The sequence below is a fragment of the Colossoma macropomum genome, unplaced genomic scaffold, assembly GCF_904425465.1.
Source record: "Colossoma macropomum unplaced genomic scaffold, Colossoma_macropomum, whole genome shotgun sequence".
NCBI classification, from domain to species: domain Eukaryota; kingdom Metazoa; phylum Chordata; class Actinopteri; order Characiformes; family Serrasalmidae; genus Colossoma; species Colossoma macropomum.
In genome coordinates, this window is record NW_023494787.1 from 48,245,573 (window position 1) to 48,258,112 (window position 12,540).

At 39.2% G+C, this 12,540-nt stretch overlaps 1 protein-coding gene across 1 annotated transcript in view; it reads left to right on the forward strand.

Moving 5' to 3' along the window:
* The window catches only part of LOC118804975 (fibrocystin-L-like), an 82,872-nt gene that overhangs the window by 69,489 nt on the left and 843 nt on the right, over positions 1–12,540 (forward strand). Inside the window, exons 65-76 of the mRNA XM_036565566.1 lie at positions 111–219; positions 329–445; positions 545–710; positions 1,695–1,927; positions 2,548–2,715; positions 3,985–4,142; positions 4,850–4,985; positions 6,173–6,511; positions 7,954–8,105; positions 8,711–8,857; positions 9,409–9,562; positions 10,174–10,260. Of these exons, the coding sequence (XP_036421459.1) occupies positions 111–219; positions 329–445; positions 545–710; positions 1,695–1,927; positions 2,548–2,715; positions 3,985–4,142; positions 4,850–4,985; positions 6,173–6,511; positions 7,954–8,105; positions 8,711–8,857; positions 9,409–9,562; positions 10,174–10,260 (1,966 nt within the window). The remainder of the gene's footprint in view (positions 1–110; positions 220–328; positions 446–544; positions 711–1,694; positions 1,928–2,547; positions 2,716–3,984; positions 4,143–4,849; positions 4,986–6,172; positions 6,512–7,953; positions 8,106–8,710; positions 8,858–9,408; positions 9,563–10,173; positions 10,261–12,540) is intronic.

A 12,540-nucleotide genomic window follows, 5' to 3' on the forward strand; every position in this document is an offset into this window, starting at 1 on the left:
CTTACTGCCCAGTTTAATAGCTTTTTAAAAATCATTTTAGTAGCACAGTATGTACATTTCTTATTTTATTATTTGTTCAGTGTCTCATAATATGCCCTTTTCTCTTCTAGAATGCCTTAATTGTTGGCAGCAGCCCCAACTTCAACTGCAGTGACAGTATGTCTATGGATACCAACATGTTCCAGAGTGCGAGCAGTAGAGCCCCTCGGCCTCCTAATGGTACACCAGTCTTAACTCACTAACGTTCATAAGTATAATGTTAAATTTCCTTTGGCACATATGCTGTCTGCGCTTGTTGACTATTGATTGTACCCTCGATCTGTGGCAGGCGGCAAGTCTGGAATCTCCTGGCCAACATTTGAGTCCGCTCACAATGGAGCTCCAGGAAATGCCCACAATGGACTCACGAGCTACAGCACCATCAGTGGACTCCTGAGTGTGACTGGTAGGATGCCAGATGTATTTAAACAATGTTGTGTAGTATATGGCTGATTAATCTGCCGTATGAAGTCTGCATGGAGTTGATTTTGTATTCGTCTTCCAGATACCACTTTCGCTGGGTTCAGGAACGTGTGCTCGAGCCAAACTAATTACATGTTCATGACAAATCCGGGCAATGACGACCTGCAGCACCCTGTCTATGTTACGAGGATCACCAAGAGTGACAGCACAGAGGAAGCTCAAGTGTTCATTCATCGACCAGATCTGAGGTGAGTCTTGTTGGTCCAGTTGGTCCAAAAACAATACATTTTTTGTTTGTGAATCGTTATTGCAGTATACTAGGTAATTATTGCAAAAATCACTCAGATAGTTTTTACTTGCTGTATTGAAGGTTCAAATCCTATTTTTTTTTCTGTTTTAACTTTGCTCCACGTTTGTCCAGTTATTACATTTGTGTGGTTTTATGTACCGAAAACATTATTAATTTTTATATTTGCATTTTGTCAAACCTGTCTTTACTTCTTAGCATTACACAGGCATTATGTCAGTCCAGGCTGAAACATGCCTTATAGCTAAACTGCTGTGGGCTGAAGCTGAATATGCTGAAATATGTTAACACATTGTTTCTCGTTAACATCACAAAACATGCTGTTTTTGCAGCCTAATTTACATGGACTGGGAAATGAATGTTCTGTTTTGAAACGTTAACTATAAGACTCATAATTAGTCTTTTATTTAAAAAAAGTGAGGAAAAGTCAGTTTTCAGTTTTTTATGACACAGGCCCTTTATCTCAAGTTTATACTGAGCCACGGCTTTTTGAAACATTAATTAAATAACAGCCAGAGTGGAAGCCTTATAGAAGCTTTATAGAACCTAAAGATTAGATGTTCTTTTCTAGCATAATTTCCGTACCATGAAAGCTGCAGTTTTCATCATAGCCTACATTTTCAACAGAGCTCCCTTTACAAGTTTAAGGTTGGGGCATTTAACGTAATAACACAGAGCTTGTGACCCAACTGTACCTGTTTCAGACCAATCAGAAACAACCAAATATGCTGTATACATGACAACACAGTCACATCTACTTGCCAGTCTGGACCACCATTCAAGCCTCAAGCCAGAAAAAGTGGATATGCTGGCCTTCGTAGCCAAAAAACAGAAAATATATGGAAAACACAAGCAGTTTAAATCACAGGCGCAATATTGGTCAATATTCATGTCCCAATCCATGATTCGCTTTCTCTCATTACAGCAAGGTGAACCCATCCGACTGTGTAGATATGGACTGTGATGGTAAGAAAAAGGCCCTGTTGAATGACCTGGACGGTAGTTTCCTCGGGGCAGTGGGGGCAGTGATCCCCCAGTCTGAGTATGAGTGGAACAAGGACCCCCGACGCGGGCTGGGAGATTACCGTATCCCTAAAGTCATGCTCACCTACCTCAACGGCAGCCGTATTCCTGTCAACCAAATAGCACCAAACAAAGGTGTGCATTCGTTTTTTCCTCTTTAAAGTGATCCAGATAACGCCAAGTGGAATGAATCTTAAAAGCATTATTGATAGGGTACCTTCTATTGTGATGTGTTTCTAAAGGGATCCTCTAAATTTACACTTACTTACACATGCTTATTTTTTTTTAAGTTCTTTTTGATTTCTTTTAAAGTGAAGATTTATAATGACTTTCATTATATGTGCATATATATAAATGTAAATATATATATATAATGCACATATATATGTGTGTATATATATATATATATATATATATATATATATATATATGTGTGTGTGTGTGTGTGTGCAAAACATACTGAAACAGAGTTTTAGTTTGTAGGCGGAGCCTTATTTTAGCCACGCCCCACCCCTGCATTTGCTCACTCAAAATGAGCTAAAACTGTCACTACCAAAGCAGTCACTACTAAAACCACTGAAATAGTAGTGTTATGACTATTTTGAATGTTCAGTCATTTTAATGAAATAAACATAATTAAGGGATAGGGTCACTCATAGCAAAAGGACTTTACTGTTCTGAAGCCCCACTTGAAATGTGAATTCAACTCTGACATTGAACCAGTTTGGTAGAATGACCCGTGAATGGCATTGCAGGTATAATCCGGAGCTCTAACTGCACATATATGAGCACCTGGCAGGCCTACAAGTGCTTTGGGCTGACCTACAGGATGCTGGTGATCCAGAGTCTGGACTCAGACACTGAAAAACGACGTCTGTCTCCTGTGGCTGTGCTGGGAGACGGCTATGTGGACCTGCTGAACGGTACGTCTGTCCCAACACTGGACTGGATATTTTGGTGTCAGCATTTAGATTTTTACTGTACACAGTCCTATGCAAAAGTCGGATGCAGAGAGTGCACTTCTGCTGGAGTTGATGAACACTGTGTCCACTCACTGTCCACTCTATTAGACACTCCTACCTTGTTGGTCTACCTTGGAGATGTAGAGACAGTCAGAGACAGTAGCTCATCTTTTGCTGCACAGTTTGTGTTGGTCATCCTCTAGTCCAGGGGTGTTGAACGCAATCAGTAAAAGGGCCATATTAAAAATCTGAACAAATCTGTGGGCCAGAGAAAAAAATGTTTTTATTTCATTTTTAATTAATGTTGTGCCCTTATTTATTAAAAATATGCACAAAAACTCCAACAGTAAAAAATAAACACTTGTAGCAGACCTTGTAATATTACATGGACGTTAAAAATGTTCTATAATTAAATGTCCCCAGGTGCTCAGTCTTTTAAACCTGCCTGTTTGCTTGAACTGGACTCCTGGCATCATTTCTTTACTGCAGGTTTATTAAGACTTGGGCTCAGTTTCTGAACTGCTGTGCAGCCGTTAGGCGTTCATGTTGGTTGAACTGCAGCTGAAATGCAGTTATTGTGTTTGGTGATTTGACTGATGTAGATCTATGTAGCATTGTGGTGTAACCGCTGTCCCATAGACTGTTGCTGGGGTAGGAGAGTCAGAGCACATTACTTTGCAGTGCATGCTGGGGACTGTAGTGCAGTGCATTGTGAAACGAGCTAACATTAATAGAAAACACTCTAACACACCACCACGTCAGTGTCACTGCATTGCTGAGAATGACCCACCACCCAAATAATACCTGCTCTGTGGTGGTCCTGTGGGGGTCCTGACCATTGTAGAACAGGGTGAAAGGGGGCTAATAAAGTATGCAGAGAAAAAGATGGACTACAATCTGTAACTGTAGAACTACAAAGTGCACCTATATAGTAAATGGAGCTGACGGAATGGACAATGAGTGTAGAAACAGAGTGGTTTTAAAGCTATAGCTTGTTCAATATTGTATGTTTTATTTTTTCCAATATGTTAAACTCAAGATAAATGGAATAATATTGCCATATATAAGTGTGTTCTTTGTAGATGTGTTAACTTATTTTCACTTAGAAAATCAACAAAACATGTCATTTTGTTGATCAGATGATTTTGTTAAATAACAGATTTTGACCTTTGGAGGGGTTGCTGTTAATATGATAATGTACGGTGTGTCCCATCCTGTCTGTTTGCTCAGGCCCACAAGACCACGGCTGGTGCTTTGGCTACGCATGTCAAAAGAGAGTGTCTCTCTTCTACAGCATCATAGCCACAAACAAGTCCTTTGACGTCTTTTTCACCAGCACAACCCCACAGAAACTGAGACTCATGATGCTCAATGCCAGTCCTACTGAGGTACGACAGATCACTACCAGTATACACTCTATATTCCCTCGCTATGTGTCGCTAACAACTCATTGATCTACAATTCCACTGATTTCTAATGGTTGAGATGTAAACAAAGTCATTGAGAGTGGTTTCTTGTGAAATGCTCTATTCTAGAGAAACTTGGAGTCAGAATTGTTCACAGTGGTGGTGATAAGAACCAGACATCCACCTCTAAAAGCTCCCTCACAGAACGTCATTACATGAAATAGTTGCAAATATGCTCCCTGATGTCTGAGACACTGTTTTACAGTAGTTTTGACGTAACATTTTGACCAAAAAAAAAAGTATTTTTTTAAATCCATTCATAGTGGGGAGCCACCCATCTTGCAAAAGTTGTCCGCAAAGAAACTTATTTTTTTCAGATTCATTACTATTTTCCATCATTAACATATAACAACTCAAAAGACTCGTGTAGGTTCACTGGTGGTTTTGGATAGTAAATAAAATGTCTATATTTGTGTTGTAGTCAAGGTGACCCCTGGTTCCTATCACCACTGCTGTAAAGTAATCTGAACCATTTCACACCAAACCGTTTCACACCGAACCACTCTGAATCACTCTGTTTACAGTTGTATTAATTTAATTTAGTAAAATCAGTGGAGTTTCCCATTAAGGCTAATGAGGTTGGGGCTGTCAGTTATTTAGCCACTTGTCTCTTTTTGCTCTTTTTTCAGACGGTTCGAGTTGCTGTATTTTACTCAAATCCTCAGCGTTTGGACGTCTATGTGAACAACCGCCTGGTCGCACCAACCAACGCACAGTGGAATAAGGACAAAACGGACTACACCCTGCTGAAGCCTTCCTACCCAGGTACAGTAGAGCTCAAAAGTGATTTGATAAAATCTGCTATTGTGAGTCAATAATCGTGCTTGCTACAACATCTAGAAATCTAGTTGTCTGTCTGTATCACATATGTTTTTAAAATCAGTCATAAATACTCTCACTACACAGACTAAAATTCCTACACTGCTGAGTGACCAAAACCAGATTTTTTAACCTACTTGAGTTTACATATAGGTCACAAAAAAGCTTAAAGGTCCCATATCTTGCATTTTTATTGTTTTTTACTTTTCTGAGGTCCATGTATGACATTTGTGAGGTTCCATATACCAAAAACAATTTAAATTCATGTTTATGACTACAGTTGTCTGCAAAAGTTTGGACACCCCAGTCAAATGACATGTTGATTTTCTAAATGAAAAAAAATTAACACATCATCTACAGAGAACTCACTTTTGCACATTTAATACACAATTACTGTTTGTTTGCTGAACTTAACATACTGGAAACATCAAATGTGGCCTGTGCGAAAGTTATGGCACAATTTAGATTTTCTGTGTTTTTTCTTTCCAGTAAGTTAAACTCAGCAAATACATAGAAATTGTGCAGTAAAAATATGCAGAAAAATGTTTACTATGTTTCCTGTAGATAATGTGTTAACTTACATGCCCTTAGGAAATAAACAACAAAAAAGTTTGACCAGGGGTGTTCAAACTTTTGCAACTGTATGTAAATTACCTGTATTACATCTCATTCCTTATAACTCCTTATAAATTCAGCTTCAGTGGGTGGTGCTAAACTGTAGGGACTATAGGCAGAATAGGAGGATGTAGGTAAATGAGTTAGTTTTCATGACATCATAAAAACAAAACTGAGTGTTTTTTGCAGCGTAGTTTCCATAAATGGACTGTTTGGACTGATAAATGATTGGTATAAAGTATTTTTTGTCGTGGTATAAGCTCTTTAAAAAGGAAAAGATAAAATTATGTCACATAATTTTGTGAAAAATAGACTTCGTTGATGTTGAAATATTTTGAATGATACCCAAATCTATAATGTTTTGCCAATTTTTGGCTCCAAGCTTTAATTCATAGTTAGTCGTGTTTGTATGTTGGATCATTGTAATTCTTACTGGTGCCACAAAAGCAAGATACATACATGAAAGACGTGGCTCACAGTTTGTATCTGCCAATTTTATTATCCTCTCCGTCCTCCAGGTCAGTACATGCCGAGTCTGAGCTCCACTCTCGGCTCCAACTTCTTTGATCCTGATTACAAAATGATGCACGTCCTGCTGCGAGGCTCCGACCCTGTTGATATCCGCACGTCTCCGGTTCTCTTCGTCGCCTTCAACCTCCCGTTCATGACTGAGGCGGAGTTCTTCGGGGACAAGCTGGTCACCAACCTGGCTGCCTTCCTGAAGGTTCCCCCCAACATGATCCGCATCACCAACATTATTCGGGAGGGCTCAGCGCGGCGGAAGCGCTCCACTGGGCTGAGCGTTCAGGTGGAGATCAAACAGCCTCCAGTGAACGAGACGTCCACCAACAGCACCAGTGAGCAGCCACTCACCACTAACAGCAGAAATTACCATTAAATGTTTGGGAATGATTGGCCTTCTTTTGAAATTTTTATCTTTAGCTTTTGTTTTCCATTTAAGCAAGCATCCTCTACAGGGAACAAACTTTTATTTATCTGCATGTTTTTATTCTATTTCTGTTTATTAGCTGAGTTTAACATGTTTGAGAAAAAAAAACTAAAAGAAAAACATAAACATAATTTATGTGCCATAACATTTGCACAGGCTTTTGCACATTTTATGCCTTTTTTCCCCCCAGTGTTTAAATTCAACACATAAACAGTAATTTTGCATAAAAATGTATAAATATGTCTCTTTTGTAAAGGATTTGTTAGCTTATTAAGTTTTGTGTTAACTTATTTTTAACAAAACATCTTTTGACCAGGGGCACCCAAACTTTTGCACACAACTGTTGCCGCAAGTCAGGGGAAATGTAATGTGTTTCAGTACAACCTGAATTTAACTGACCTAAATCATATTGGATCAGGCCTGAATCAAATGGTATGAACTGAATCGTATTTGATCAGTAATGAATTGAAGTATATAGTATCAATGCCTTCTTAACTGTATCATTGTGGTACAGTAGTGTAAACCAAGGCCAAGTGAGCAATATGACCATATTCATTGATATTGTGGGGCAGTTGTGGGCTGGAGGTTAGGGAACCAGCCTTGTGACCGGAACGTCGCCGGTTCAATCCCCTTGGGCGACAGTGCGTTACCGAAGTGCCCCTGAGCAAGGCACCCAACCCCCAGCCGCCCCCCAGTGTGTGTGTTCACTAGTGTGCATATATGAGGGTGTTTCACTGCAGGGATGGGTTAAATGCGGAGGTCTAATTCCTCTGTGTGCAAACACAGTTGGCTAATGGTTCTGAATTCAGATTTTATCACAATATACTTTTCTGAGCATATTGTGGATATCGTCAGTATTACGATCTGTATGCTTCACTGTAAAAGAGCATAATTAGCCATGTTTAACTAGATTTAGTGCAGCACACTAAGGAAAAATCATTTGATAAATGTGGCACTGCTGGTTCTCTTTTTATGTGTTCCAACATAACAAACCTCTGAAAAACAAAAAAATTGTGATACATGATTTTGTGTTGTGAAAATTCCTCATGATATATTTCTGCCACATTGACCACCTCTTCCTGAAAGTGCTCATGAGTGCTGACGTAGGGATAAAAAATGAGTGGCCTTTGACTTTATTCAAGATAGCTTTATTCACTTTTACTAGATCTAAACAGCCATCTAGTGATACAGCCATTGATGTGAATGCTGATGTCTGCTTAGCAATAATATAGAAAAAAACAAATGAGAATCATTTATACGTTGTGCATTATTTTTATCATTATAGGTATCATCTCTTTATTATTATATCTTTACCTCCGCACCTGGCTGACCTGTCTGTGTCTCTCGCAGGTGAGGAGCAGTTTGCGGTGCTGAAGAACATCGCTGACAATCTGGGCCAGGCTGCGGTCTCCGGCAATCTGAGCCAGTCCATCGGTTTCAACGTGTCATCAGTGGGTGTCGTTCCCCCATCTCCTCCGCCCAGCGACCCGTCCTGGAGCCAGGTCAGATCAATACACACTCATATTAGCCATTACTAATAAAGAAATATATTCACATACGTTTAAGATACGAAATATATCTAGCATAATAATACTGGTTTCACATGGCTAAGTTAGTCTGCTTCAGTTTAGTCTCTGCTCAAACAGGAGTTGTTGATATAGTGGGGTTAAATGTAACTGACTGAGGGGTTGGTTGTAGCAGCTCAAAGTCATAATTTGAGGAAAACAGAATTTATTCAATATAGTTCTATGTTTTTTGAACAAGAAGAGTTTTCCGACCTAAATTCATAAAAATATATTCATCAGAAGAAATATGATTGGTCAGAAGAGGCTGGCAAAATTGTTTTGGACCAAAATGCAGGAGAGAAAAAATGAGCACAATACATACTATGTATATATTGTGTATATATTTTATTTACATTATATCTAATACATTTCTCTGATGAATATGTGCATAAGAACTTAGAAAAGACAGCTGTATTTAAAGGCGATGGTATGGATTTCTCTCATTATTTATTTTAGGAGACATGTAGTTAACAGTGTGTTAAAAAAAGCCACATAGCCTGGTAATACATACAGTTCTGAGAGACTCTGTCTCTGTGGGTCAGGTGGCCAGTCAGGAAGTGACGCGCCAGGATCCACCGGTGCAGACGGTGAAGAGCGTGTCTTCTCTGATCGTGGTGGAGCAGCCGGTAGCTGGGGTGCAGCCTGGACCTCTTAGCGTACAGCCGTGCATCATGGCAGCGGACCAGGAGGTGAGCTTCTCACCAGCACTCTGATGAGAAGAAGAAGTCAATGATATCAGATTTTTACTTAATTAGCCCTATTCAAAAGTTTGAATGCCCCCTCGTCAAATTTACTACAGGGACCAACCTTTAATTTGGCATTTTTGGGCAAATTTCTATTTATTTGCTGAGTTTAACATATTGGAAAAAGCATGTAATATGAAATGTGCTGTAGTTTTTGCATAAAGCACATTTCACAGCGGAAAAAAATAGCACATACAGATGTGTGCATGTTATGCGACTCATGACTGGACCATCTTTGCTCTCGGCAGTCAAAATCAAGCACAATATATAAACGTGTTTGGCTTGTTGTAGGTGGTTATATGCTGTATCGTCACTGCACTAGTGATGATCTTTACTCTAAAACAGCTCACAAAGAGATTGTGATACAGCAGGAACATTTTCAAAATATGCAGTAAAGAGGGCCTTAGCGCTGACGCTGACAGCCAAAGTTATGCAGCATGTGGAAGTCTGTATACTGTATAAATCTCCCACTGAATGCCGTCGGCCTTTGTCTCTAGGGGGCCTGTGTATCAGTGGGGGTGACGACTCTAACAATTACAGCCGTGCTCAAAGACGCTAATGGGAACCTAGTCGATGGCCTGTACGGAAACACCACCATCCCCTTCTCAACCTGCTGGGCCAATTACACCGACCTGGCCATCTCTATCCCTGGTAAGTGACCTCAAAATCAGCCAATTTTACCAAAGTTCTGCATGATTCAGTGGTTGAAATGTAAACAGCCATTCGGAGTGTTTTGGTGTGAAATGGTTGATTGTAGAAACTCTTTACAGTGTAGATTTGTAGATTTCTTTACAGTGATGATGATGATAGGAACCAGACGTCACCACAAATACAAATGTAGCCACCAGTTTCAGAAAGTAAATAAGGTGTAACTTCTGATTTTTTTATTGTTGATGGTAGTAAAATATGGTAAATTTGAAAAAGTAAGTGTTCTATGGGGACTGTTTCACCTTGCTCTTTCTCTGCTATGACCGTATTTTCAAAAATAGGTTATTGCAAAACTATCATAAAACAATGTCTCAGGCATCAGGCATCATATTCATAACCATTTCGTGTTATAACTTTGTGAGGGAGCTTTTAGAGGAATTAAACTCTGCTGAGGTCAAACAATATGCAGAAATTTTGAAATGTTGGTGGAATTCCCTTTAATTATAATCTGTTGTAATTGTTTTCGAAAAGTCCAATCTTTCTGCTTTGGTTATAAGAGAAACATATAGTCCCCTTTGTGGAAGCTGTCTTCATTGTCCAGTTTTTTCCCACAGGGAGGAACCTGAAACTGGCTTTCACTCTGAACGACTGGAGCGCTCAATCCAGGTCCTTCACTGTCCTGGCTGTGCCAGCTGTAGCAGGTAAGTCTGCTTCTCCTACACTGCCCTAATATACATAAGAATTCTGCTACTTCTGACTCTAACGCCAGCCACCTCATCTGCTGTACTACAGCGTCACCCAATGCTTTACTTACAACAGCTTAATCAGTTAGCTTAATTGTTGTTTGTAATGGTTTCTAAAATGAATAGTTCCAGTTTTAAAATCTGTTTCAGAGTAAAAGTCATGTCCAGTGTAAAATGCTCAAGATATACTCCTATTACTGCACATCAGTTAAATTCTGTATTAATGTGGCAGGTTTTAAAAATCACTATGCTATCCATTGTTGTTTGGCAACCATAACCTACTGTCAATGAACTTCACTGCTTGGTGAAAAAATTGCTTACTGTGATTATTATTGATAGTGCTGGGTGATATTGATAAAATTCAATATTACAGTATTTTCAGAGTATATCAGATGATTTTTAAGTCAGTGTTAATAAAGTTAATGTGCCCAAGCTTCCTAAGTGCTGCTACTTTCTTATAAATCTGACCAAGCTTGTTCTGATTGGACTGGTCTGCTTTTTCTCTTACTGTAAACATTAGCCAAATAGAAAGCATGTGTTTACAGAAATTAGTAAAAGTACTGTTCATTCAGCTTTTTATGGATTTTAAAGAGTTCCTTCAAAGCAACCTGAAGCACATAGCAAATTGTGTCAATACAGCAATAAGCCACAAGAAGCCATGCCTTACAGTGATTTTCTCATAGGGGGGTGTTCTTAGGTACGATGCAAAGTGGAGTAAAACCCCCTTAACTGTGATAAAATCACTAAAATAAAAAGGTGGAATATTGCTTCTATAAAACGAAGGACAGCATAAAATATGATACAATACACAAATTTTCAAATACGTTTTCATTATTATTGATAATCAAGATAAACACTTATTCTGCCAAGAATGGGACTGTGTTGTTGTTTCAAAGTGAACATTCAGTCGCCCCTCACCGTATATTGCAGCATCAAGTATTAAACCTTTTGTCGTATAACAATAAACGCATCATAATGGCACAGTTTAATGCAAAAACCTTCACTAAGTAGTTTTTGCTTACCAAATAACCACTTCAGTGGCAAAGCTAATTTTCCACTAGTGCCTCTATGCAATTTCTCTTATGTTAGCACCAAGCTAACGGTTTTGGACATGCCTTTTCCCCGCGCTTGGGCTGAATCTCAAATGGCTCCCTGCTCCTACACAGTCAGAAGGAAGGTACTGTATGGGTACATTTTTGGTTTTTCAAAGTACAGTCAATGTAAATGTGCCCTCAAAGGTACAACAGTGGTTTCAAGGTCCACCAGTGTACCTTAAGTAATTCTATATCAGGGGGAAAAAACATTTGTACCTTTTCATAACCGAATGTTTTAAAACAGAACAATAAAATAAAAAGCCTGGAGACGAGACGGGGTGTGTGGAGTCAGTACAGCTTAAAAAAAAATAATTCCAATGAATTATGGGACAGTTATGTTCCCTAATTAAAGGTACTGAAGACGTACCCTTGAAGGTACCACCCTAGTGACAGTATAGTACCTTTTTTCTGAGAGGTAGGAATTAGAATTCTGGCTCCTGCAACAGTGCCTAGCTAACAAACAGCCATTTGGGATACAGCCACGTGTGCACAAGTCCATACTGTGTATCAATATTATGGTATGCCAGTATAGATGATATATGGGCCAATAGTCACTATTATTAGTTAATTAAGTTATTTATTGGAAATTGGTGTGTTTTATCATATTGTATAGATTCATCCCATAACGATGGTAAAATCACTGTAACACAGTCCCTCATTCTTTTATTCTGGTGATGCCCCCTCTGTCATACACTAGCCACGCTTACGTGCAGCCTGATAATCCGTTAATAATCTGACTAATAGCTCAATAGGAATAGAGTACGTCCATGTATACACCTTAATCGGAATAGTCTAGTCCGATTGAGGCCATTCGGAATATAATTCCTGTCTGATTGAACGAGGTGGGTAATCCTGTAAATAATCTGTTAAATAGAAGAATAATATCCGTGTAAACGCCTGTATCTGATTACATTCCCTATCGGAAAGTTTAAGTCCGGTCTGATCATGTTCGTCGCGTCACAGTGAAAGTTTATACCGTTCAACATGGCGGAGCAGAAACTGGTCTGTAGAGGAGACGAAGTTTATGCTCTGATCTTTAAAAGACGGCGGTGGGACGGACGTCCAGCTTATGTGTCTCAGAACACGACGTCTTCCTCTCGACGCTTCCTTAATACATGTGAAGGACGTTTTCTGCCGTAATTTT